This window comes from Biomphalaria glabrata, chromosome 1 (genome assembly GCF_947242115.1).
Source record: "Biomphalaria glabrata chromosome 1, xgBioGlab47.1, whole genome shotgun sequence".
Lineage (NCBI taxonomy): Eukaryota > Metazoa > Mollusca > Gastropoda > Planorbidae > Biomphalaria > Biomphalaria glabrata.
In genome coordinates this window covers 25066064-25093814 of record NC_074711.1, presented here as the reverse complement: position 1 = coordinate 25093814, position 27751 = coordinate 25066064, and the positions used below count along the sequence as shown (strand labels likewise).

At 35.3% G+C, this 27751-nt stretch overlaps 1 protein-coding gene across 2 annotated transcripts; it reads right to left on the bottom strand.

Moving 5' to 3' along the window:
- Positions 1 to 602: 602 nt before the first annotated feature.
- LOC106073028 (RNA-binding protein MEX3B-like) lies at positions 603 to 27751 on the bottom strand. 2 transcript variants are annotated; one of them, XM_013233501.2, is made up of 3 exons: positions 27512 to 27751; positions 21755 to 22042; positions 603 to 6996 (listed from the first exon to the last, which is right to left on the bottom strand). In XM_013233501.2, the coding sequence occupies exons 1-3, from the start codon at positions 27630 to 27632 to the stop codon at positions 5483 to 5485; spliced, it is 1923 nt and encodes a 640-aa protein (XP_013088955.2). In that variant the 5' UTR covers positions 27633 to 27751; the 3' UTR covers positions 603 to 5482. The 2 variants fall into 2 exon arrangements, with proteins under 2 accessions (XP_013088955.2, XP_055885740.1); XM_056029765.1 differs by lacking the exon at positions 27512 to 27751 and having other exon boundaries at positions 21755 to 22255.

The following is a 27751-nucleotide window of genomic DNA, read 5'->3' as shown; positions in this document are numbered from 1 at the left end:
TGGGTGTTGAACATTTTGCTAGTGAAGCCTTTGTGTGTGTACACTTGAACAGGACCCCTGTGGCACGACTACATCCCAGGGGTTAGAAACGAGTTTATTGCAATTCTTGATCAAGAATCACGTTCAGACCTAGTGTTGCATGTGTTATTGCAGTTGTCCCCTCTCTTACTGGGAAGCTTTCTATTCCGTAGAGCCAATCGATTATTTTACTTAGAAAATTGTCATGTGATATCGTTAGACACACAGAATTCCGAATTGCCTTTTCTGACGTGTTTACACATTTTCTGTTACAATGAACTTATGAAAGCGTAGGTCATTTTTTTTAAGAATTAAAGACAAAGAATTATTCTGTGCTCATAGTAATTAGAAGTAGAATTTTAAAATGTTATAACTTGTGATAATGGTATCTAAATAACCAGGTTTTTTTTAAACTTTTCAAATGCTTTTCATCTCACACAATTTCCCTAAATGAGAAATCCAATCTGCGAACAAAAATTCTATTTCATTTTTCGTTTAGGAAATAACATTTCTGCTTAGTTTTCAAAGAAATGCATCTAAAACACATTCACACATACTCTCAAATCAGTATAGACACAAATCTCTTTAAATATAATACATCAACTTTTATTAAATCAAAAAATAAAATTTTAACATTCCACATTATCAAACATGTGACATTCCACATTTTTCAATATGCAATGTTACACATTATCAAATATGTGACACTTCATATTATCAAATATGTGGCATTCACATAGTCAAATATATATATATATATTTTTATTCAACCCAAGTGGCCATAATATTTGCAATATTTAGCCCTAGGCTACAAAATAAAATATTGATTTGTGACACATATAGTGTGACATTCGAATGAAATCGACATAAATAAGTTGGTGGTCGTCTAATGAGGTGCTTCGGAAGCTATCTGGCAGCCTGAGATTCGACCCAAGACCTTAAGTAAATCTTTCACCCTCCAACATCATGAAGGTGCATCACAAGGCATTTCTGCTTCCACAGATAGATCCACGCTGCATCCACATCAGAACCACTTGTACAAGGCAACAACAACAAAAAAAAAATGTAGTGTTTCTTTAACACTTTGGTTTAAAAGACCCAAAAAAATATATTGCTAAGCTGAGTATTGTTTCTTTGACCATGGAAGTTTGAAAATAAACAATCCTACTTTTTAACATAAGATGGAAAAAGCGAACAAAAGACTAGTCAGCACACGAAACTAATACATTTTTTCTGGCATTAATATTTGAATCAAGAGAAACATAACCATAACATATAGGTTCTAAAATTTTGCTATATTACTCGTTTGTTTTATTTTTAGCAGAGTAAAAATTGTTACTGTTTCTTAATAGGCTTGGTATAAAAAACAAATAAATTGGAGAGAAAAAAAGGAATATTTTTATTACTACACATCGCTATTCAATAATTAGAAAGTTTTGTATATAATTATGTTTTCTAAAAAAAAAAATCACAGTAATTTAAAAAAGGCAATCATAGATTTCAATGGAAAAGATCAAAATATAAATTTTTAAACTTATTTCTCAGGACAATGTTTGCCTTTGTTTGGCCCAAGACATACAATATAAGAATACAGTCACAGGTATACAAACACTGGAAACTCAATTATGCTATAAGGGTAAATATAAACCAAAAAAAAAAAGAACTACACTTGAAACATGATCAGTACAGCTAAGCAGTCATGTAGACATAGACTACAACAAGCTCCAAGATAAACACATTGTATCAATGACTAAAACAACAAAGAAAAAATGTGAATAGGGAATGGCGACAATTTTTTTTTTTTAAATAATTTTTTTTTTTGTTTCAATTGAAATACAAAACCACTGAAAGACATTCAAGCATATTTGTTAAATTTTGTATTCTTTTGAATAAAATTTTTTGAAACTGAACAAAAAAAACCCCTCATTCTTAATTTGATGGAACATCACAGTACATCAACAATTGTTAGACATGTAAAGAAAATCTATGGCCAGATTTATAACAAATTGTTCAAAGTAGTTTTTTTTTTAAAATTGTGCTATTGATATGTTTGAAATATATTAGAACAATCCTTCAAAGTCAGTAAATTTGATGCTTTTCTCATTTTATAACAAATTTTTAAAAAATTCTCACTATTTAACCCTGATTTTTTTTTTTTAATTTTCAGCAGATAATTAATACATAATTAGTTTAATCTTTAAACATCAGCAGAAACAATGACAAATCTAACTTGTTGAATGAATAAAGAAAAACTTCTCAGTAGTGTCATGGAACAATAAGGAAGCAGCAAACTTCAATGTCTCTCATGGCAGGCTAGAAGCAAAAGAATTCCACATGGAAGACAAAATGAAAAAAATCTTATGTAAAAACAAAGAAATAGAATATACAAACATAAAATAAAAGAATACACCAGACACTTCAGAGGTTACATGAGACTTTGAATCTGTCCAATAATTTTTCAACATATTTAATACATGTTCAAAAAAATATGCTTTTAAATAAATTAACAGTTTTTCTAATCCACTTCCAAGTCTTTATTACTTCTGATAGAGTGTCTGAAACATGTGCATCACACTCAATAAGGAATAGCATTATATAATAACGCATACATTTGCATAAAAACATAACAATGAGAAGGCAATAATGTTTTTGTTAAATCTATAATAAACTTATTTTAGGATAACTTTCTTTTAAAAGAATAAATTTAAATAATTTTTTTATTTAAGAAAGGAAGAAATCTTTAATCAGTAAAACATTTCATTCTAAGACATGACATAAACATACAAAGATTTAATATAAAAGTGAAAAAAAAAACAACTACAGGACAAGTGTATGAAGCTAACTGGGCTGTACATTCAAAATAACATAGAATAACAAATAAATACTCTGCAGTAATAGAGAATAATACTTGGTGATTAAACATTGGTTTATCTAATATTGAACATAGAGTTGGATAAATTAGAATACACCAATCCAAGGTCATTTATCCAGCTGAACTCCGCTCACGTATGTGCAAGACATTTGTATTGTTTTTTTTTATATAACAACCAACATATAACACATTATTTTTTTCTAACATTTGTGTTTTTTTTTGCAAGTTCAAAAGCATGCAGTAATCTAATGCAGAAACAAAAAAGTGATGATATGAAACTATTCTGTTTATGATTTGGTTTTGATCATATGCTTCTTATGATAAACACTTCCATTATAACAAATGATGATGCCACTAGGCATTTATTACAGGAAGGTGTGTAATAATATAATGACAATACATTTCATCTTTAAATACAAATATAGACATTTAGCTTTGTAAGTTTCATTCATTAGAGATTTGTGTGGAAAAAAGAAAAAAAAAGATTCTTTTTTGCATATTTTAAGTTCAAATAATTGTACTGATGTTTGTTCATAAATTTTGTTCTGCAAATATATAAATAGTTCAAGTATAAATAAGTGTAGATATAAAGCATGTGATGGGTGTGAAAAGAAAAGCAACATGATGCAAGAAATATTGGATAAGGAAATAGTTTTGGATCATTGGTTTTATAGTTCCTTGTACCTTATTTGGTCTGCTGAATGACTGAAGACATTCTTGTATTAAATATATTTACAAAATGTAATAAATATTGTTGTGTTTACTGAAGACATTTACATACTTGTTATAAATACAGATTTGTGAAAGAGAAATACAATTTACAGTCAGATCTCAAGGAATAATAGTTTGATCCCTTTAATAGCGTTGTTCTTACAGTCTATAGTCTAGACATGTACATTCACATTTTCAAGTCACTTGTAACTTCTTTCCTTTTCATGGTTTTAAAAAAAATACATGGAAAGGAAATACAAATAATATTTTCAAATAACTGAGCAAAATTACTGAAAAGTTAAAATATAATAATTTTTTGTTTGTTTTTAAAGACATTCTAGGAAAATAGAATTACATTTAAGAAAAATAAAATTTGCATATTAAACTTTGATTCATAGATTTGTGGTCATAGTTGATTCATAAAGTTAGCTATGTCATTGGAATGAAACAGTCAGAAAAAATGTTTGCTTCAAACATTTAACAATGTTTGATCAAGATTATGCAATTGAGAAAACAAGAAAAGATGGTTGAGTAACGAGTCTAAAATGTTTTCCATGTGTTTCAAAAATGGGATTTGAAAGAAATACAAAAAAAAATTGCAAGAGGTAATATATGGAAAGTTCGAATATATAACATTTTATAATAGATATTTTTTATTATATTAAATTTATGTTATAAATATAATTTGGCAGGCTAAATTTACTACAACTATAATGACATTTAAAGTTTAAATCATTCAGCTTTATTCAGTTGATGTTATATTACATTATGTTTAACTACCAAATGCAATACATACTGCAATTTGTGCAAATTTTAAAAAGAAATATACTAAAAAAAAAAATCTAACACAACATACATGTCATAATTACATAATTTTGTATGTGCAGATGAGATTCCATGTAACAAAATATTGTTATATTACATCTGTTATCTAAAGCAGTAAGGATGATAATCCTATTTAACAAGAATCATACACCACAAGGCATAATTTGAGTACAAAAATATAATGCACTATGATAATAAACTTGTCTGATTGTGATCTTCAATTGCTGCTTCATGCTGTTTGTTAGAGTCATTAATAACACTAAGGAAATGCAGTGATAAAAAGCTTTTTCTTTAAAAAAAAATGCCATGTTATTAAAATGACAACTTGGGTAATCTAGAAAAGTTTGTAATAATGGGGAAACAAATTTAAAACAAAACAAAAGTGTAAGGGTAAAATGTCTTTAAAACTGCTTCACTTTACATTGTTCTCTTTAAAATACAAAAAAAAATTCAGGTGAATAAATTTCTTTAAGCAGAAACAATTTTTTTCCTCCTTACCTCCTGAGCCAAAAGAAAAGTTAATCTTAAAAAAAAAAAAGTATCTAAAATATTGTTTATAATAAAACAAAAAGTTTCCATTTTTTCCACCAAATTTACTAGACCTAATCCATTGGATGTCCTATCCAAATAAACAATTTTGAACATCATAAAACTGGTTGCTTTGAAGATATTTTTGATTATGTACACTGATTATGTACAGATTGAAAATACTGGAAGAGTTTTTAAGTATCAAAATAATTTTGGAATTCTTAATGACAAGAAAGAGGCTGTTATTTTTTTTTTTTTAATTTGTTTTTAAAAATTATTTTGTACCTACAACAAAAATTCATCTAAATTTTTTAAGCTTATTTATAACTTTTCTATTAAAAATAATCTAAGAATTGACTTAAACAGTGACTCGTGTATCTTTGTAAATAAGCAATGTACACATTATACATAAAAATCAGCCTCTTAATTTTTTTTAAACCTTTGATAGAAAAGTTATAAAAATGTGTCCTCTCCCCCCAAAAAAACTTCAAAGTTCCAGGTAAAAAAAATGCCCAACCCTATACATTTCTATGCTCGAATACGAAGAACGTCCGAGGCAGTATCTTTACATACTGGGCACCTCCGGTCTGTATCTGTTGACTTATTAACAATGCCTTCTGCACATTCCATGCAGAAAAGATTGTGACCGCAAGGTACAAGAGCAGCTACTACTTCAGCCTCCTCGCAAATCTTACACAACCTTGGGATTGGGGAGCCGTGAGAACCTGAAGCATCACTCAGAGAACAGCTCTTACTGGTTGGGCTGGAATTTCCACTGGGGAAACCGTTCATGTGTCCTGAAAATAATCCAGACTCCACCAAACTTCCTGCAAAGGAACCCAGGGACGAAAAATTGTGCCTGGAACAGTGGTCATCTTGCATTAAAGCCTGAAAACCATTAATTCCTTCATTGCTACTCATCAGACTATTGGTCAGACTGGAGGTGACGTTGCTAGGAGACTGAAATAAATTGCCCAAAACCAGACTTCCTTTGGTGGGTGTCGATGATGCAGTGGACAAAAGAGAAAAACTGGAGAAATCTTGATCATTCAAGCTCCTGAGATGTGGGCTGTTGAGCTGAGACCCAAAAGGGTTAGATAGATTGTGGCTTGAGAATGGATTGTCGTTTAAGAAATCTTGAGGTGGCGAAATGCTAGCTGAGCTGTTGGAAGATGAAGGGATACTACCTAAAGACATACTGTATGGGAAATTGTTGCCACTTCTGTTTGTCATGTGATTGGATCCATTGGACATTCCCGAACCAAGCATTCCTGGATAGTCAGATACGGCGTTACTCCAAGTTGTGATATGACCATTTTGTTGAGAATTCTGGTCAATCATATTGTTGTAGCCTCGCCAATTGTAGTTTCCATTAGTAGGTGGGCTAGTAGATGAAAATGCGAACCCTGGCCCATGTCCGTTTGATGTACTACCGTTGGGTACACTTCTTTTGCTGCTAAAATTACTGTTGACAGACATGTTGCTAGAACTGTTGCCGTTTTGAAGCAAAGATTCATTGTTGAAAAAAGAGAAGTCATTACCATTTTGTTTCTGATCCTCATTCCAATTTGCTGGCAAGTTTGTCGTGTCCTGGAGCCTGCAGTGTCTGGTACGTGTTTCTATGTGTCGAAGGATCATCCTTTTGGCCCTCTCTACGTTATCAGGCTGGCCTCTGATCTCAAAGATTGGGGCTTTGTCTCTGTTGGGAGTGACAATGAAAGTGTCGGTGTCCTGCTGAATTCCCTTGATGGTCTGCCCTTTAAGCCCCACCACCAGGCCTACCACCCGGTAAGGCACGGTGACCTGTATCATGATGTCTCCTTCCCTGCTCGCAGGCTTGTTGGCGTCCAGACCACCCAGAGCCTTGTGATGATTTCTGGAGGCACGAATGTGAGTGAAATGCTCCGCGGCGTTCTGGATCTCCTCCATGACGTGAAGGACTGCCTCTTCCTTCCCGGTTACCACAAACACCGGAGACTGAGTGCGCATCGGGGTTTTGATGTAAGTGTTGGTCCTGGCGCGTAAATCTTTTATTTTGCAACCTGAAAAAAAAAAAAAAGAATAAATCGTTAGAAGAAGTCTGTGTGTAAATAAAATACATTCGAACAGCACTAAACATTCTAAGCAGGTCCTTGAAGTTATCTAGATAAAACGTATACGCCACAAAATGTTCAAAATGTCTCTCTCTGCTGTAATTTAAAGAAAGCAATATTATCGACAAAAGACAGACTTGTAAGCTTAGGTTGGTGTAGGTGGGTCTTTCAGTTCCGGTTGTATTAATTTGTAAAATTGAAGGAAAAAAATGAAGTATATTGAATATTATTTGCTAGGTAAACAAAAGTATTAACATATTAATAAGCTAATGGATACATTTTAATTGAAACAGATTTACTTTAAAAAAAAAAGAAAGAAAAGTACTTTAAAAGTCTGTTTAATCATTCTTTACCTTCTCAAACACCTGGGTATGGCACTAAAAAATGAATGAATGAATGCACTATTTAATGATTTCTCGTGAGCTCATTTTCAAACTCAGCGTGGGCTCGTCCAATAAAGACTGACATTTGTTTCAAAAGCTAGTTCAGGTAATAGATATAATGAAGCTGAGAAATTTTTAAACAAAAATCAAAAGTGAAACGAATAAAAAAAAATTAAAAAAAATGGAGTGTTCGGTTTGAGACGACGTACAATGAAGATAAGTATTCAGAAACTTCCTGCCAAAATAGCTCTGATAAAATATTTTCAAGGGAAGTAAAATTATCAGAAACAGTGACTGGCTGTGGTAGACTAGAAAAGATAAAAGTATTGTTTAAGAAACTTGAACACTTTTTGTCTTTTCTCTAAAATTAGAAAACAAAATGACGGCAGAAAGAATGTAAAGTAAGAGATTTAAAAAAAATAAGATGGACTGTGGTAAAAGAGATAGGACAGGTGCAGAAACGGATGATACATTATACGGACAGACACAAACGGACGGATAGACAGAAACAAAAAAAATACAGGAATACAATCACAAACATAAAACTGGATAGACGGGAAGAGTTAAGTAGAAAGAGAGAATGAGAGCAGACAGACAGACATAGAGATAGATGCGACAGACAGACGAGCTGACAGATTGATAAATGCATGAACGGACGGAGAATTTTACAACACAAACATATAGATAGACAAACAAACGTATAGATAGATAGATAGACAGACAGACAGATAGATGGACAGATAGATAGATAAATAGATAGATGGACAGATAGATAAAGAGTTGAACCTGTTCCCTTCACCTAGTGTTTATTCAGGTCTCCCACTCTAACGTAGCTGTCATTCACATTACAGCGCCTTATTCAAATAATGAATTTCACGCTTTACGTCAAACACAATCTTTACTTCGTTTTTTTTTTTTAACCAACCAAAAGTAGGCCTATCTAAAAATGGCAGCAGGAAATGGGTTAACTTAACTGTGCACGTGCTTGCTCGAATATTTCAAAAGTCCTTTTTTCTTAAAAACTCCATCGTTAGAAACATGACACGGAGAAGGTGCTATAGGTTCTGAAAGTTGGACCTGTCCTAACGTGTGCCTTATGGCACAACTTAAAGGTAAGTCATTTGATGGCATTCAACTATGATTTAACTAAGTAAAACGCCAGTAGGTTAACCCTTTCTGATGTCATTACGGAATGAAGTACATGGTGTACTTCTAAGACAACAATAATCTTCACTCATTCATTCATTTTACGTGTTAATGGCAAAGTGTGAAAGGATTTCTCCATTTCTCCTACTTTGACTAGGCATTGTATAGATTGACTACAACTGCTTTAAGGTAAAGTGTTAAATGAGGATTTAAATTATATTTATAATTTAAATATCTCGGAATAATATTTCTATTCACCAGCAATCTAAATAATTTAATCTTGTTCTTTAAAGTGTGGAGTATGCTTTAATAACGACTGTCTAAGTGTTCATGCTTTATACAACCATAGGGTACAACTTAATTGTACAAAGTGGATACTATAAAAAGCGAAAGAAAATATGTCTATTATGTAATCAGAGAAACTACGACTACTAAGAAGGAATCACTTGACTAGATATTGACAAAGCTGATAACATGTTTTGTTGTGATGATCGTGGAAAACACAAGCTCATTTATCACGTTAATTAGATTCAGTGCAATTCATTTTTGGTCTGAAATACTGACATATATTACCATTGAAAAAAAAAAAAGTACTTGTAAACATAATTAATTTTACAGCTTGGGACTTGCTAACATTTTTCATTAAATACTTTGTAAGTCTAGTTTCTAGCGTTCACAAAGGTCTTGCTTTTATTTTCTGTCCACCTTGGCGAGGTTTTATCTCTTTTATTGTCCTCCTATGGGTTTGAACGTGTGTGGTAAGCTTCAGTGGGTCTCAATGCGGTTTTTTTTCTTTTTTCAACACATGATAATTTTAAAGAACAAAGGAAAAGTTGGAAATGCAATAAAAAGCGTACAAACAGAATATGTAGACTTTTCTTTGCTTTATTGGCAGAATTTTAAAAATTATGTTTTCATTTTTAAAAATATTTAAAAGAAAAAAGAAGCATTTAACAGTTGTAAATTATTTTGATTCTCTATTGTTGTTCCCGTGTAGACAGTTTTACCTTCTCAATATTTCGGCATCTTTAATTTATCATTTTAGTCTTACTTACTTAGACTTAGGTCCTCCCGCGCCGTTCGGCGCATTGGGCGGCAAGCTGTCTCCATAATGATCTGTCAGTGGCAATGTCTGAAGCCTCCTCCCATCTGGTGTCCACTGTTCTGAGGTCCTCCATGAAGGTGTGTCGCCAGGTAATACGAGGACGTCCCTGTTTGCGCTTTCCTCGTTTTGGCTTCCATGTTATCGCAACTCTTGGTGTGCGTAATTCATTTTGACGTAGAACATGTCCCGCAAACCTCATGCGACGCTCAGTCACAACCTCACTAAGTGTTCGACTCCCAGTTCGGCATAGGATTTCCTTGTTTGAGATCCGGTCTGTGTAACTGACTCCCAAAATCCGTCTCAGCCATCTCTGTTGAGCCACATTTAGTGTTTTCTCAATTTTGACAGATGACTTCCACGTCTCACATGCATATGTAGCAGTTGGAATGACGATTGTGTTGAGAAGGTGTATTTTTGTCTCGAGTCCAATGGCTTGGCTAGTCCAAATAGGCTGCAGCCTTTGGAAAATGCTCCCTGCCTTTCCTATTCGACATGCTACATCATGGTAAGCATCTCCATCATTTGTTATGATGCTGCCAAGGTACGTGAACTTGTCCAGCTCTTCAAGCTTTGACTCGCCAAGTCTGATGGGGACACCCTTTGCCTTATATCCCACTCGCATAATTTTAGTCTTATCCAAGTTTATGCGGAGGCCAATTTTGGGTGCCTCTCTGTCTAGGCTCTCCGTCATTTCTTGAATGCATTTATTTGTAGCCCCGAGTAGTGCAACATCATCAGCAAAGTCCAAGTCCGTCAATCGGAGTTGTTCATGCCATGGAATACCAAAGGCAGTCTGGTTCATTGCTCTCCTCATTATGTAGTCAATGGCTAGGAGGAAAAGGAAGGGAGATAAGATGCACCCCTGTCTCACACCTGTCTCGATTGTAAAAAACTCTGTTGTTCCCTCTTCTGTTTTAATGCAGCAACTAGACTGACTGTAAAGGTGTCGTAGGATCTGGACGAATTTTTCTGGGATACCGTATTCTCTAACTATTTTCCATAGTGATTCTCGGTGGACACTATCAAACGCTTTTTTGAAGTCCATTTTAGTCTACTGAGAAGAAACTAAATAATTTTATATTTACTAATGTATATTACTATTTAAAAATACGATTTCTAGATTAAAAAAAAAATATTTATTTTAAAACTGAAATTGCACTTAGTATAAAAACATTGGTCTCTACAAAGGTATTTTTAGTCTTATGAAATCCTGTTCTTTGTGTTTTTATTTTCACTTGTTTATATTTAATTTATAAATATCTTTCTAATATAAGACATTTTTTACTTTGCTTGATGCAGAACTAGTCATTCAGTAGAATGCCTAGGCAAAGTAGGAAATGGATAATCATTTCGTGCTTTGCCTAAAAAAAACCAGGCATTCTATAGAATGTTTTCCATTTCGCACTTTGCTAGTAACATGATAGATAGATAGATAAGATAGATAGATAGATAGATCAAATTTTACAACAGTGTTTACTGACGAAAATTCAGAAAGAACACAAAGATTAATCTTGGAAGGAAATGAATCAAAGAAAATAAGAAGCTAAGTGATAACATTTAAAGTTATAAAAAAAATCAATACGTCCAGTTTTAGGTTTAAAATCATGTTGATTTCAATGATAAGTTTTATACAATTTTGCCTAGACTTCAAACCTGCCCACATTGCTCCAAATCTTTCAAGTCAATAGAATGGCTACTCCCACAACTTAGTCGAAATACCCTCGTTAAAGCTCAACGTCACTCCCAATCCCCCGAGAAAGAGGAGGACAAAAAAGCTACTTTAGGATTTGGTAAGTGTACCTAACAAATAGACTGACGTCCACAGCTACGTAGGTTTGCTTAAGTCTGTCGGGTAGATAAGCTGATCATTACGCAAATCTACGTGAGGAAAAAAAAAACGACTGGAAAGATTTTCAATTTTAACCTATTGCAGTATTTGTTTGTTTTCTAAATCCTCCACTAGCTGACTGGCATACCAACAGATTTTGAGCAGACACAAAGAGGGGAAGCTACAGTGAAAATGTCTCTAGTCTGCTGTGCGTGGGCGTTACAAAGGCTACACATCAAATAACTAAATTAAAAAAAATATATCTTAAAGCAAACATGCTCTAAAGGTACTAAGGGCTAAACACTAAGTCATAGTTGAAATCTGACAAAGTAAATGGGACGGTTCTCCAACGTAATATCTAGTTCTCATACAAATCAAACCATTAAATGCTAGCATGACATTTACACGTTTTTTTCTCTAATAAGTTAAACTTACGAATTATTTTATGCACCAACTTCATTATCACGTTTAAAAAGTATTTTAAAAGTTCCTGTCAGATCTTTAGATGTATAGGCTAAAGAGCATGGCGTTATGTGGCCAGCACAACGACCAATGGTAGAACAAAATAACAAGGCGTTTTACTCTTTAATACTAACAACCCCCGTCCACACCCAACTTAAAATTCTGAAATTCAAAATATCTCCACCGAGATTCGAACCAAGAACCCTCGGTTCGAAAGCCGAGCGCTTAACAATTGAGCCACCCACTGCATTTAAGGAGAGAAACAAATAGTATGTCTACTTTTATTCCGCACTAAAAAAAAAAAGTCTACAATCGTTTTTGTGACTTAAGCTGAGACAGCAGTTAAGGTATTTAAATTGTGTAACGGTGTATAACGTTAAAAGATTTGATCACAAAGGTCAACTAAGGGACATACAATACACACACGTGTGTTGGGGGGTAGGGGTGTGGAGGGGGGGGATGTGTTAGTATTAAAGAGTAAAACGCCAAGTCATTTTTTTTTTTGTTTTAGCATTTAAATAATCGATCAGCGATCACTGATGCTAGTATCTCTGTCTGTTGGGTCATTTGAAATTTAAATTTATTCAGGCTGGTAATGAGGCTGAGATGTTTGACCAACCAAAACTTAAGTATAGGTTCACTCTCTTGAAGTGATGTAAACAGATGTACACTTATTTTACTATTATTATTATTATTGTTGTTGTTTAATACGCCACAAAACCAGCTTTGATTCAAAGAAATGATAGTCTTTATGTAATATAATAATATGAACTATGAAATCGTTCAAGGCTACTAGGCAAGCTTATGAAGATAGGTTTACACATTTGATGAACAGTTTTGCACAAAGACTTTTTTATATGGGACGAGCAGAAAAATGTTTAATTAGCATTTGGTAAAATAGATTCAGTCGTATAAACTACCTCCAATTATGAGAGCCTTTCAAACAGTAGCTCAGTGACCAGTGTTCGGTAGAATGTACTCTTTGTCCAATACAATACTATTAGCATTCGTTGTTCTGTGTGTGCGTGCTAAGTCTGAAAGGGGAGTTAATCGATACTCGGATTAACCCTTACGAGTTGCTAAATGTAATACTGATGCATCAATTTCCACATGGAAGCTTAAGAGTTAAAACGGATTTTAACACAAGACCCAACATTTAAAAACAAAAAAACTATTTGAGCATATGAGGTAACTGACACGATGATTTAAAAAAAAAAAAAAGCTTTCCCCAAGCCCCATTAGGATGCTATATTGAAGTGAATGTGTAATTTTTTTTTTATTAAAGTTGAAAGTGTATAATTATATGTATATACATATATATATATATATATATACATATATATATATATATATATACATATATATATATATATATATATACATATATATATATATATATATATATATATATATATATATATATATATATATATATATATATATATATATATATATATATATATATATATATATAAGTGTGTGTGTACAGGAAGTGATAGCTGATGAAAGACGAGAAGGGTGTTGATACTAAATGACGATTGCAATTAGATTTGATTGAGTTGAAAGGTAGCTCAAGCTTTTACACAAACAGAAGATTTTGGATCTGCATAGATTGAATCTGCTATCTGTGGGAAGATCATAACTCATCCAACAATGCTAATAATAAAGTATCGTCAAATTTAGGCCTAAATCGTTGTTTTTTTCGGGGGGGGGGGGGGGGGGGTAGTTGGTTTCATATTAACTAAACTACAACATTTGGCCTAGACAATCACTGAAGAGGGAAAAAATGAGCATAAATGGAAATGTTATACATCATCATGACATCGTTGACTCCCCCAACCCTTCTCCCCCCTTTTTTCTAGGCTCCTTGAATTGGGCTGCAGCTTGCTCACTCTTGCAGAACAGCTGGTCAGAACTAGGCAGCCGTTTCAATTACTCACTCAATTCACTAGCAATCTGACGATGAACGGTAGGACCAACTTGTTATCACAAGTTACTTAAACATTTGGCCTGACACACACACTCTTGAGCAGCACTACACTCGTTACTCATTACTTCAAATGTTGAGGAGGGTGACGAGAGGCGAAACATCTGTAGATGATTCTGGAAGCTTAAATCAACCACGCCCACCACGCCTTACGCCCACCACCAACACAGGCCCTCTAGATTGGGGGGGGGGGGGGGCGACAATACTCTTGGGGCCAGGCTGTCAGTGGCGTGTATCAATACACTTGAGGCCCCCTGGTCTACACCAGATATAAAGTGCACAGAATTTTCAAGTAGGGTGTTTCCCTACCACAATACTTCGTACTTTTATAAAGTCGTGAGTTAATTTAATAACCTCTTTCTGCTTACTCATTCTAAACCACAAGGAGGGGCAGGGGCGGTGTATCTCATTAACAAAGCGACGGCAACCTTCAAGTGACGCCTATTATTAAACAAAGTAATTTTCCCACTTGTCCTAGTAGTCTCCTGCCTCTCGCCCCCCCCCCCCCCCCCTCGATGGCGGAGTTACGGCCCCTGTTTAACGACATCTGATCTACTCAGACGTGAGTGCCGCTACTACTAATGGGAGAGAATGAGGTTTGGTGGAGAGGGGGGCACGACGTCTCTGGACGATCAAGTCGCTGTGGTTCACCCTTCATTAACGTTGAAACACACAAAACAACTAAACGATAAAAAGGAACGACAATAACAAGACACAATTAGATCTACGAGTCTAGCAGACGAGAAGTTGGTTCCAATGGCGGCTAGTCATCAGAATGAAAAGAATAGAAGACAACGTGAAGAAAGCGAGATTATGTAACATATTGGGTGAATAAGAGAACAACATGTATAAAGTTAAAAGACTAAAAGAATTGTGTAAGAACGCTTCAGCCGTCCCAAGTTGTAGATCTGCGATATTTCATACATCTATTAATTCAGTACCTTATCGCAAAACGTATTGAGAACCGCGCACTCAGTACATTCCAAGGATATTTTTGGACCAGACGCCATACGAGCGGAACAGGAGGGTGTAATCAACGAGAAAGGGTGCAGTCAAAAATTGCTCGCTCGTTATACATAGTCGACTCGCTTATTGAAAAACGGTTTACCTTGAACTTGCAACAGAGAAAAAAAAAAAAGGGGGGGGGGAGAGAAAAAAGGATCGTGGATTGTTTCGCTCACGTGTAAAGTATTCTCGTGCAGATTTCCTGTGCATTAATAAGGTCATGACTAGAGAGAGTAGGTTAAATCAGTTCTAGCTTGTGAATTGGGTGAACAGCTAAGTAAATATTTTGTCTTTGTGAAAGCCGCGATATGAAATGAATGGATAACCTTGTTGATAAAACAAAATATTCGAAAACATCACAACTATACTCGTGGCTATAAATACTGCGGTGAATGAACCTGTTGTGAAACATTGTTGATTAACCTCGTGCAAAAGCGAGCCAAGTCCGAGACTGAGCTCTAAAGCGAGGGGAATAAATTCCAGTACCCCCCCCTCCCCGTTCTTCGATTCTCACTCTCGAGCACACTATCTCGTGTATGTCCACACACGCGCGCTACCTGGAAACAGAACGAATGCCAGGGTCCCAGATAAGACTTTATCAAATGTCCATATCATGTGAGACATTCTTTACAAGGTCTGATGAACCGGGGATGTTCTGCAGACACGGCGAGGTGATGGAGAAGGGGGGGGGGGGGGACTGTAAATTGTCCGTATAAAGTAAGCCGGTTCTAACGTCGTCCCCCCGCCCCCATCTAAAATGTCCGTATAAGCGGATGAAATATGCATTGCTCGACACTAGACTGCCTGAGATACGGCTCTCTGACTGACGTGTGTGTGCGCACTCACATGTTTGTATGATGCGAGATGGAAGGGGGAGATATGGAAACTACTTGGGCTAAGAGCCGCATAACAAGACCTGTGACTGTTAAAGTAGCCAGTAAGTGTGCGGTCTGAATAAACTACTTTTTATATCCTCTGGACATTTAGTGGTCATGGGCGAAACGTGTTATCAGGCTAAGCAACAAAAACGGTTCTAACACTCACAAAATCTAATTACGTTTGAAGTCTTGTATATTTGAAATATTTCCCCTCGCTACTCCTCACGTTTTTATTCTTCAATCTATCACGAACTAAATACAAACTAATCCAAGTTTGACAATAGAGTAAGGCATTGACATCAATCGTTTTGTTTGTATCTATACATGTATCTTAACATAGTACAATCACATAATTAACCACACAAACACAATTTCAGGCAAGCCGCGTGTAGACTAATGGGGGAAAAGTCTTTCGTTGTGAATCTCTTCTAAAAAAGCAAACACAATCTATAAAACGTACCAATGTAATCTCATTCCAAGAAGGAAACGATATGAAGGGGAGACACGGGTATTCTAGACATTTTGATGATAAACGCCTTCTTGCCTACGTTAAAGTTTATTCAGCTTCTTATTGGAGAAGTTCGAATTCCTTGTGAACCAATTTCAACTGTCTATACATAAGGGATTGGAATATATAAATAGAAATAGAGAGTGTTGCTGTCCGAAAAAAACAAAATGGTCGCGACTGTGTGATTCCAGAGAGTGGACAGTAGTCAAACAAAAAAACTATTGCACTAGCAATCGATGAGGCTTCACGGCATGCCGTGCGTGGAGCACATGGGGGTCCAACAAGTGATTCTATGTTATTCTTTACTTCAGGGCAGTACATAGAGGGGATGTGGGATCCCTGAATGAAAATGTTAGGCAAATGTAATATGTTACCTCTATTGGCTGGCTCTCTCCTTCACTCTCTAATTTTCCTCTATAAATATTTGTTTGTTGCAGACACATGGGCATACGAAAGTTATAAAACTATACGAACAAACATTTGCTTATAATACGAGTACAAAAGTAGATGCATAGATCTATATACAAAGCGTTTGTAATTAAAAATTACGTTTAATGTCCAGATTAAAAGTTGGATAAATTAGCATTGGATCGTGTATAGTCCAGCTACTAAAATTACTCTGTTTAAGACACCTTGTAATTGGTTTACAAGTGTCGTGTTAGAGTTGTACATGCTTGACATTCACACGAATAAAACGCGTTGAAACAGGTAACCATTCGCTAAGAATTGTATCATGTCTAGCCAATATGGGATTTAGACCGTCTGATTTGGTCAGAACTTAACCAAATCGAATAAATCTGATGCCATAACATTGAACCTAAACCAGAGAAAACATGGTCAAACTTTTGACCGAACATTATACTCAGAGCAACAAGCCAGATGGCTTGACTTTGTGAAATGAGTCCACATTGACTCACGCACAAGCCCAACCCCCCACCCCCTTTTCCCCGGTTTTAAAGGATAAAAGAAGGAAGAGCGTGGACTATGTTTATCCTCCGCTATAAACTAACATTGAACCCGGGTACTTACGGTGATGTGTTAACTAAACTAGGTCTACGTACGGTGTTCTTAAGTTAATGAACGTTTTAATTTTACAGATGCATTACAATCATTGATTGTCGTGATTCTTTTCGAAAAATGAAAGAAGATCACTGATTACTCAGACATGTTTTCAATTATTGAAACTTCTCTGCCCACGAAGAGAGGTGTTTATATCTATAATTGTAATATTCAAATGCAGAGAAAGGGACTTTCATAATCTATTGTAGGTTAACTTAATTGTGAAAAACTTGTTTCAGTGTTGAAAAGCTTTGGGAGGGATTCTCTAATTGGATGCGATTGATATCCCAGCTGGTGGTCAAAGCCCCACAGGCAGGACTCGTACCCACAGGCCGATGCCCATGTCATCATCTACAACTGTAGTTCCAAATGGGCAATGTCACGTATAACCATCAACAGCCATCGAACCACTCGACAGCTCTCGGGATGAATAGAGGATTGTGGGACAGAACGAGTAGGAGAGGAAAATCAGGACTACACTAAGCGTTGATGGAGAGCCCACCGCCACAGCCTTATAAAAACTAAATGTAGATAAGTCCTTGTGTACCCTAGCCAGCACAGCCGTCCACCATGTTGACCGCAGACTTTGTCCTACTTGAAATATACTTTATACATCAGACTGAATCGGGGAGAAAAAAAAGGGGGGGGGGAGAGAATGCTACACCGAGAACTCGTGCGTGCACTACCGTAATCGATTTACTGGGGTACGAGGACGCACGGATGGCCGAAACTGTCCCGATGTGTCTATGGGGAGATATGAAGTGTAGAAATACAAGAAGACGGGGGGAGGGGAGAGGAAACGTATGAGAGAAACGGTTTTGGAGAGAATTCTAAAAAAAAAATGGATGGATGACGTAATAATTGCGACTGAGTTATCGATTGATAAAGTCACACTTTGATATAATAGTTAATTCAATTGTAGGACGATGTGGCCTGGATTCCTTGGGAGTTATTTCAAATTGTTGCTTTACACATAAAACCTTGGATGTTAACTATCATATGTGATGCTATGATTGGACAATGACTAAATAAAAAATGTTTTTGTTTACATAGTTACATGGTTATTTTTATAACTCGGCCAAGTGCTCGTGGTGAGTGCACCAACACAAAATATGAAAATAGCGTGTATCAGAGTATTGTGACCGTGACCCAGCGTCAATGATCTGTCTTACCTAAACACATCCAGACTAGAACAGCCTCGCAAGCCATGCATGAAACGTTACAGACGTGCCCTAACAAGGTTTAAGTTAAACAGACGACATTGTGTTTATACATTTACGTAACTTTACTTTAGAAAGGAGGTGAGACAAAGAAGTATAAAGACTTATTTAACGACCCTAAAACTTTGTCCTAATCAAATCCATTCCATAGACGATTGCATATTAAGTGAATAAAAAAAAAAGAAAACATCCCTTTTGGACCTTGCGATCTATAGGGCAGATGGTGTAAAGAATCTATTTCTATGGCCAATAGTTAAAGAGGGTGTCATGTGGCCAGTACAACGACCAATCGACTTTACTTTCCCTAACTAACGTCAGGTATCCAGTAGAGTTGTGTGGACTCAGGGACGTTCTTAAAATCCAATGCATGTTCTTATCAAAATGTTTATAATGTGAATTACAAAATAAAATGTGTTTACTAAGAGAGAGAGAGACTAGAAAGAGATAGAGGCTATAGGTGTCAGTCTGTATCTGTGCTTGTGTCTACATGTGATAGTTTCAAAATTATGTCCTTCATGACCCCCCTACCAATTCTCATGAGAACCAGTGTAATACGGTTATGCACACTATACGCTACACGTGTGTTATGTCACTTCTTTATCCGCCTTCAAAGTACATTTTCTTCACTGTTGTACCATTCCAGACACCTGAGAAAACGCATTCCTCTTGTACCTGTAAAAATAGTGGCAAAACTTAGTGGATCTTGGACGCTCCTGACTTGTACCAGAGGTACAACAAAAGTATTTAGTCTTTTTCATTTTCTTGTTGAAGGCCAAGAATGCAAAGTTTTTTTGTTTTTTTTTTTTTGAGAGATAACATGATTAAAATAAAATGACCGACGGAACTGAATCAAAGCTGACAGATATTGAAGGTCGTGTGATAGACTAAATAATAAACGGAAGGTCAAGGAGACAATGACTCCAGAAAGGTAACAACCAGAAAGGTCTGGAACATGATATGAAATGTCTATTTAGTTCACAATTATTCATGTCAGGGCACAACTGTTACATTTCTAACGACGCCGATAAGTTTCAAGCGTAAGAAGCATTCTGGAAACCAGATGATCACATTAGTCAAACTGTTATAAAAGCACTGCACTTATAATCTTTAGCCTTAAAATACACACAATAACACCTACAAGCAGACACACACACACACACACGTGTTATTCAGCAGTATGTCTAGATATATATATATATACATTCATATCAAAATATATATTTAAAAAAAAACTTTGCCTACAAGACGTTGCTATAACAATCTCATCAGGTAACCTTTGACCGCATGCATCGTTAATGAGGTTGTCTGAGCGAGTCGGGTGCCCAACAAAAATTGTAAATGGGAATAAATGAATTCAATGACTATATGAAACTTGCCCAACGTTTTGGTGAGTGGTCTCTTAAAAAACATAAAACATGTGGCCAAAAATAAGTCTCACTCCCTTTTGCATGTCAAGTAGCTATTACTAATAGGCCTACTGCATTCGCTTCTATAATTAGATTGTCGAAGGGCTTTTTGTCATGTTGCTAAAATTAGATTAAGCACGCCGAAATCTTTGTCTATGCTAAAAGCGCCCCATAGGCCCAGGTCATCAAAGGGAAAGAGAAAAAAAAAATAGGAGGGACGGGTGTAACACCAGACGTAAAAAGCGTTGAAAATTAAACGAGTTTACAGCTTATTGGCTCATTCTAAGTCGGCCGACGAGGGTGTTTATGGCCGTTGGTACACAGGGCACATGCCCAACATATAAACACCAAATTCACTATTGCAGACATTCCCTCCTCAAACAGTTTTTTTTTTTTTTTGTTCATTGGCTAAGTCGTTATAACAATTCCGAGTGAATGAGTCACGGCGACAGACGAGCTTTTTGTGGCTCGGCAAGTCTCGGATACTTGGCGGTGTCTAAGTGCTTTCCGCACATAATTAATTGCATTAGGAATATGCTCATACGAAAATGTGCTTGTGCGTTGGAGGAGGTGGATGTCGAGGGAAAGAAAAAAAAATACTCATGGCCATATCTTATTATGATCGGAGTTTCCCGATCGGTGTCAACAAAGGAAGCCTCTCAGCCAAGACAGGGTCTCCCAGATTTATGCAGGTCCATAAAGAAGATTTCCGTTGTAAGGGGGAAGGGGCGGGGGAGCTGGGTGGCAGGTGTAAACTAAGTTCGAAAAAAAAAAAACGTACAAAGACTTTTAGTGCACAAGCGGGAAACGTGTCTGGGGTAAAGGGGAAGAGGGGGGGGGGGGGAGATTTCGGATGAAAGAAAGTTGGACAGGGGAACCAAGGAAGATGCGTGACCTGCAGGACACACCACCTGTCGATGCTATTGTATGCTGAGGACAGGAGGGGGGGGGGCGTGATCCCAGTCTTTATCCATCCTATTCTTTCATTTCAAACAAAGGGTCACTTTCGAAAAATGAATGACATTTTTTTTTTCATTCAAGGAAAAAAAAAAGTGGAGGACATGGGCATGAATGAATATGTGACAGAAAAAAAAAATGTTGCTTAGGGATTAAAGTAAAAATATTTCATCTAGATCTATGCCTACCAGCCCATTATGAACTAAGACAGATCCATGCCTAACAGCCTGTTATGAACTAAGACAGATCTAAGAGTCTATGCCTACCAGTCCAATAGAATTAGACAGATTTAGAATCTAGATTGGGACAAATATTAAATATAGATCTAAATCTTTAGAGACTTATCTAGTCTGGGTATTTAAAAAAAAAAGTGGTGTCTATACAAGTCTAATTATAATCAAAACTTTAAAAAAAAATCAACATCCAAAATATTTCATCATAGTGTTGACTTTGAACTAAACCAAATCTACAACTAAAATAATTCTGGATCTCTGCTTTACGCCATGTAGACATTGTTTTATTGAATTAACAGTTCAATTAACATATTCCATTAGGAGAATGTTAAGCTAACCTGACATTTTTAACAGATCTAGATCTAAAAATTGATCATTTTCACCTCAGTATAATAAGTCTAAAATGGTCTAAATCTAAAATGATCTCAACCAGCTCTAGATCTACACATTACAATAAGAAACAATTCTGTTGAAAATCAAAAAGAGAGTGACATATCTAGTTCTAAATACCAGCTAATTAGCTTAATTACCTTGACGACCTACGATCTCTGCAACATGTTCCGACGATGGCACTCGGACAGTCCTCGATATGTTTCCTTCCTTGGGATCGTCTATGTACGGATTTAAAACGGCGTCCAAATCCTGAAAGTACACGAGGTTTTCGTTGTTTTCTATCCCAGTCAGGCCGTTCACACTGCTCATGTTGTCCATCAGGGACAGGCTTTCCAAATTTCGGACGTTGATGTCCAGTGGATCTTCGTTGATGAAGAAACTGTTACTGCTGTTGAAGTATCCCACCTCCTGGTTCCGATTCATATCTGAAACGGGTTCAGGCATTTTTTAACGAAATGTTGCACCAGTAGATCAAATAAAATTGCATCTAAACACTAGGGCGAATATTCATGTGTGTATGTATAACCGCCTAAGTTCTTATTTTATTATATATATATATAAATGTTAACTCCCCGGCGATAAATTTCTTTATGAATTTGCGGTATTCCCCTTCTCTTGGTTTTATACTAGAAGCAGACACCGACAACCGCGCGGCCCTTATATTTTTATTCTATTAAGCACGCACAAAGGCAACTCCGCGACACAGTTTCTGCAATCTGATTGGGCGAGGAGGCGGGGTTAAAAGCTAACCTTTGACTCACTCGGCTGCGCGGCGCTGAAAATAAACACAACCAACGCGGCCACGTGCCGGTTTTACGCCAACATTTCATTGACAACAACGTAGACAAAACAAATAGGTTGAACTAAACAGTTGAAATTATATCAACAATAAGCAATACCAGTTTGATGTCATAAGCATGTAGAATTTAATCATTTTCTTGTATCACTGTCTAAAACGAAAAGCGGTTTTTGTACTTCACAACAAATGGCTGAAAATAGCGTCGCGACAAAAGCTCGACAGATGTTCCAGTTTTTTTTTTTCTCACGACAAAGAAACTCGTGGAAGCGTTCGCGTGCCGCCCAAATCACGTGGACAGGGGAGACGCGCGTTTTCTTTCATATAGTTCGGTTTGGTTGAGATAATTAGATCAGGATCAAGATCTAGACTACTTGATAAGTGCAAAGGCCTAGTCGACATTTATTCACTAATACTTAAATCTAGCTCTAAGTGGTTCGGTGAAGAAAAAAAAATAGGTGCGAGGGCCTGGGTACATTTATTTAAACAGAACGCTGTCCTCCCAAAATAACACACATCCCATCGACAAGCGAGTCATTAAAATAAATCTTTTACCGAACGTTGTGAAGAGAGCCAAGTTATTAATGAAGCCATACACTATTTTTTTTTAAAGATTTTTTTTCTTTCTGCAAATACAGAAACTCGTTTTTAAACTTTTTGATAATTAACAATGTCAACGTTATGACCCGTGAGCCGATAATGATATGTCAAGTTTCTAAAGATAGATTACATTTCTAAATTCAGTATGCCACGTCACATATTTCACAAAATCCAAACCCGATATTACTTTTACTCAAGAGACATCACGGAGCAGCGTAACACTGGGAAAAGGGGAGGGGATGGTGTTGTGTTTCCCATGTCATAATTTGTAAGGTCACCCACAAAATGTAACATTTAGTGTGTGTTTGAGAGGGGGGGGGGGTATTTCGTTTTAAGTCGGCTTTCGCTAGTGAGTGATGTGGTGTATTAAGGAAAGTGGCTTCGTATGAAGGGAAGCAGTTTATGAGAATATTACATAAACTCTCTTCCATAGAGTTCGTTTGGATGCTTTCCGTTGTCTTCAAATACAGTCTTCAAGTGTATAGTAAAAAAAAGTGTTGATGATGGCAGGGTATTAGGGGCCCATGTGGAACATCGAGTGAAGTTGAAATGCTTGCTCAATAAGTAAAAGGTTTTTTTTTTAAAGTTGACAAAGACGTTTTAAGGGGTCATCCATGACTGACGTCAAACGGACAACACCAGTCTTACGTCATTAGATGAACACAAGATAGACAGCAACATGAAGAGAAATTTTGTCATTGTACTATTAAGCAACGACAAAAAAAAAAGGGGGGGGGCAGAAGAAACCACAAGTGTCAAGTAATCAAATTAAAATACTATAATACATACACATGTATTGCCTAGAGCACCATTCAGATTTTTTTTTCATTACCATGTCTTTTAGTTTGCTGTTATATTAACATAGTTACGAAGTTTTTTTTTTTTTTTTTTTACTGTGTTTTGTTTTGTAGGTTCCATAAAATTTTTGTATGTAAAGGAAAAAGAATTGTGTAACAAAATTTTTACTTATCAATTAATTTATACTTAAAGTGAGTTGTAATACACACTCATTACCAGCTACAGTATTCATGCCTTTTAAGTGAAAAAAAATGGAAGTGATTATATATAAAATAATTCATAAATACAAAAATTGTAAGAACAATGAAAAAAAAAAAGAGTTTAGTTGATATTGTGACAACAAATAACATTGATGTATAAACATGAATTAGGATATCTGAATTGAAAACTTAACCCAGCTTGAAGTGTGACGATTAGACTAACAAATATTTTCTTAAATGAATTTTCTCAAATTACGACGTGGTTTATTTGCACTTTCGGAAAACAAAAAGCTAAAAAAAAATTCAAGCGCCAAAGTACCCCAGTGACCCAATTTATTCATTAGACGGCACAGTAAGCAGACGTCTCTTTGCAGACGTGAGATTGGTATGTGGTTTTAGCGGGAACGCTGAACTCCTGTTCTGTTAAGTTACATATGACGAATGGTAATTAAGGGGGGAGGGGCAGGTATCTAAGTTAAATGCCTACAAATGTATATTAAATATATAAGGTCAAAATTATGGTAAGTTTATTTTCAGGAGTGCAAAGCGTTTGTACTAGTTACTTTTCAGCTGACTCTATACAGAGCAATCTATCTGGGAGAAGGTTTCCGTGCTGCCTTTAGGTCCTCAGCAATAGCTTTGAGTCTGTATCGGAACTCATACTTCTTATGCCACTCTATTCATTTGAAGTAAATCCAGTGATAGTTAATTATAGTTTAGGCAAGAAAATAAACTTCCATATAAAATAGTATAATATATAAAATATTATTTAACTGGAGATTTTTGTTTTCAAAATATGCGAGTGCTTCTGTTTCTTTTCTTTAGTATTATTAATACGAATCAAACATGGTTAAATCGTGTACATTTTATCCACCTTATCCTGTTAAAAACTAGTACACAATTTAAATTCGGGATAAAATAATACCAAACAATGGAACGTTTTAAATTAAGATTCCCAGGAAGTGGCGGATACAAGGAGGCGCGATCGACTTTCACTGCCCCCACCAAAAAAAAAAAAAACACCCTCCTTTCAACCGATCTCTTTACTGGTTCAGGTGAGTTTTTATGGAGAATCAGTATTAATAATTTGAATGAGACATATCAATTTGTAGACAATCAAGCGACTAGGTTGTTAAATGTATATATCTAACAAGAGGAGGGTAGGGTTAATTACGTACGTTGACAATCTTTTTTACACAACAAATGTTTTGGTCCTCGGTAACTGCCTCGTTATGTTTACTGAATTCAAGAGTGTATCTCTCTAATGGCGAGCATACAGGATAAAAAAAATTGTTTGCAATAAAAGAAAAAAAAATGCAACGAACTTATCCACTACAAGTATTTTCTTACTATGCCAATGAAATACAAATGCAAGATGTTTTTATGTTATTTATAGAGCTCAAAATTATTTGACCAATCTAGATGAGAGTGTGATGAAAGTCCATGCCAACACTGTGTGCCGTACATTATGTATACAAAAAATGTTTTTTACCGAGTTTTATTGGCTAAGAATGTAGATGAATATAGAATAAACCTACACAATACATACACAAGTTCACTGCAAGCACAATGCAGTGCGCGCACAGTGCCAGGTCAGCCTACTTTTTTTGGCTAATTAGAATGGGGCTGTTGTAGTATGTTAGGATAATGGAACCAAAATTTGTAATCTTTTTCTTTTGAATAATTAACTTCTAATTTCAAAATTATTTTTTTTTTAGCATTTTAGATTTTTTTTTTAAGCTAGGATTTAATAGATTTCAGGAAGTCGTGATATATCGAAATCCAAAATTGAGATGTCAAGAAATATTTAGAATATAAACATAGATGAACTTGTTTTTTTTTTTTTAAGTTTTAAAATAAATGAAATTTGAATTATTCCGTCAACACTAACAGACGACCGTATTCAAATCTCGTAACCGCCATCAGGTGCCATCATCTTCCCATCTTTACCAATCAAAACAACGCCATTCCATGATCTAGATTTGTAGTTTTAACCAAGTTATTGAAAGTTTGAAGTATACTCGTTTAAATGTAACACTTCAATTTTGATAAAACTTGGAACAAATAATTTTTTAGAAATAGGTGGATGCCGTAGAATATGTCGGAACACCTAAGGAGACATCAGCTGGGTCCTCAAAAAAATGTATGGCCTTTTATTTCCTTGGTTTAGTATTCCTACAAATAAAACTACTTGAAATATTTTTTGTTTTTAACAAAGCTTGTATCAACTCACTCTGGTAAAAAGTTTGTACACACTATTACACCCACACCCAATCTTGGATCAATTTGAAATATCGCAAAATTATTTCTTGTAAGTGAGAAAACAAGAATAAACAAAAACAAATATTGGTAATTATTTATTTTGTTTGGTATCAAACAAGAGAAAGAAAATGTACTTGACGTGGTTGTATAAAATGGATTAGTCTCCTATACGTCTATAGAAAAGAAAACATCTACATCTAATAATCTTAATAAAACAATAAATCACAAGAAGCTTATACAAACAAAAAAATTATCAGTCTATCACCAGAAATATCAAATAATGGCCATGTAAAAAGGGGTTTAGCATCTTGATCTAGATTCTAGTCTCTTATAGGTCTACTCGAACTTGTTTTTTTTTTAAAGATTTTTTTTCTATGCAAAAAGTTTTATTGGCCTAAAATCATTATTAATGGAACATTAGTCCTATAGATCTAGTAGACCCTTCTACATAGTGTGATGGATTTTATAGATCTATCTAGTTGCAGACTGAATCTAGATCTATAGAACAAGAGGATGAGATCTAGAGTATCTGAACTGAAAGGCATTCAGCTGAAATCTCTTTAAAAAAAACACATAAAAACAAAGTGATTTATGTTCAGATAAGATATTTTTAAAAAGATGAACTATCACAGAATAAAATCAAGAAGAAAAACATCACTCGAGCTAGATTCTAGATGAAAATGGATCTAGATCTAGATCATCCATTTTTTTTTTTTTTGCTGACAATACTGAGTAAGGCATCACCAGGTTAATATCGGATATCCAGATCTGATTTGAAATCAAGAAACAGTAATGTACTATATCAGCAATTTTTTTAAAGCTACATCTAGATCTAGATTCTATAGGCTACATTATGATTATTCTATAGATCTAGATAGATCTAGATCTTATTCTATAGATCTAGATCTATATCTAAAAAAATCTTGATTAGATCATATCTATTATATCTAGAGTCCTAACCTAATTTCTATATCTAGATCTAGAATCTATATATCTTTTTATCTAGTCTCTTTAGATCTACATCTAGACACTAGTCTCAAGATCTCTCTGGATCTAATCTAAATTCTATACATAAATATATTGATCTAGATCTATATATTAATATTATATATAAAAATAGATCTAGATCTATGTGTTATCACTTTAAAATAAAGACCTACATTTAGATCTAGTCAAGATCTAATCTAGATCTGGGTCTATATCTAGAATCAAACAAACATCATGAACATTACACAGACCTGTTGTTGAGAACCCGACTTGACCATCAAGTTGTGAGCAGTTATCGTTTTCTGAAAACGATTTGGTCACAGAAGCTGTGATGGGTCGAAGCTGTTGTTTGATGGCGCTACTTTGTTGCATAATGAACAGGCAATTTGTTTTGCCAATAAATCCCGAGTTAAACAAATCAATCGATGCAAACTGAATAATTGCGAATAACAAAATTATTACAAGATAACAATTAACATGTCCGAAATCCT

What these genes read in the sequence shown, in the direction of transcription:
- LOC106073028 (XM_013233501.2), bottom strand. Translation starts at nt 27,632, where the DNA reads ATGCAACAAAGTAGCGCCATCAAACAACAGCTTCGACCCATCACAGCT. An exon ending in AGTCGGGTTCTCAACAACAG is followed by an intron (nt 22,043 to 27,511) that starts GTCTGTGTAATG and finishes AACCCGTTTCAG; the next exon opens with ATATGAATCGGAACCAGGAG. An exon ending in AGAGATCGTAGGTCGTCAAG is followed by an intron (nt 6,997 to 21,754) that starts GTAATTAAGCTA and finishes TTTTTTTTTCAG; the next exon opens with GTTGCAAAATAAAAGATTTA.